Consider the following 793-nt stretch of genomic DNA (forward strand, 5'->3'; position numbering starts at 1 on the left):
GGCAATAACTCATACAAAATATTTTTCGATTTTTCTGATTTTGGATAGGGATCATCCTTGGGTGAAAACGAAGATTCACATCAAGTTTCGTCAAAATCCGTCAAGAATTGTGCCTTCTAGAGTGTTAACGAGCAATTGTGGACGGACAGAAATTGGTGATGGCAATATACGACGGCGCAAAAAATTAAACATTTGATATATATAATTAAACACATTGAAGTTTGGAGCTTGAGACAAACAAGTGAAATAATAATGTCAAGCTGCCACGAAATTTGTGGCTCAGCATAACATTGAAAATTCTTGTCACAAGGTTCTGGTTATGGTGACCATGCACAAACCTAGTAAAATAGGCAAAACTAGACAAAACAGCTGTGAATAATTGAGGCAATTCCTGAGAAACTAAAGTTGTTATCCATAAATCACAGATGTTTCTCAATTTGTTTTCTTATTTCTCAATTTCTCAAAATAGTTTGGAAAAATCGTAAAGCAGCTACCAAAAAATTGACTTTTGTATGTCTTTTTAAAAGGCTAGGTGCGCCATTTTGGAGGGGTTGATTTTAGTCTTGAATATATGTAAATAGTCTTCAGAAGTATTAGAAATGTACAAAAATCACATAATTCCTTTAAAAATATCTCAAACTAGGAATTTTACTCATTATTTCTATAAATAACTATTCTTTATATCACAGATTATCTTAAATTGATGAGTCGTCAATAGATTTGAAGGCTCAGCTAAAAATTCCAGTTTCTGAGACTAAAGTATGATTGGTCAAAAAATGACCTACCTGTCTCT

The 793-nt window shown here is 32.5% G+C and overlaps 1 protein-coding gene across 1 annotated transcript in view; it reads left to right on the forward strand.

Annotated features, from left to right (window-relative positions):
* Nucleotides 1–65, forward strand: part of LOTGIDRAFT_176112 (hypothetical protein) — a gene marked incomplete at both ends in the record, with an annotated part of 9,651 nt that extends 9,586 nt beyond the window's left edge. Inside the window, one exon of the mRNA XM_009066460.1 lies at nucleotides 49–65. Coding sequence (XP_009064708.1) covers nucleotides 49–65 — 17 coding nt within the window. The remainder of the gene's footprint in view (nucleotides 1–48) is intronic.
* Between the last annotated feature and the right edge of the window lie 728 nt (nucleotides 66–793).

Source organism: Lottia gigantea (assembly GCF_000327385.1).
Source record: "Lottia gigantea unplaced genomic scaffold LOTGIsca_769, whole genome shotgun sequence".
NCBI classification, from domain to species: domain Eukaryota; kingdom Metazoa; phylum Mollusca; class Gastropoda; family Lottiidae; genus Lottia; species Lottia gigantea.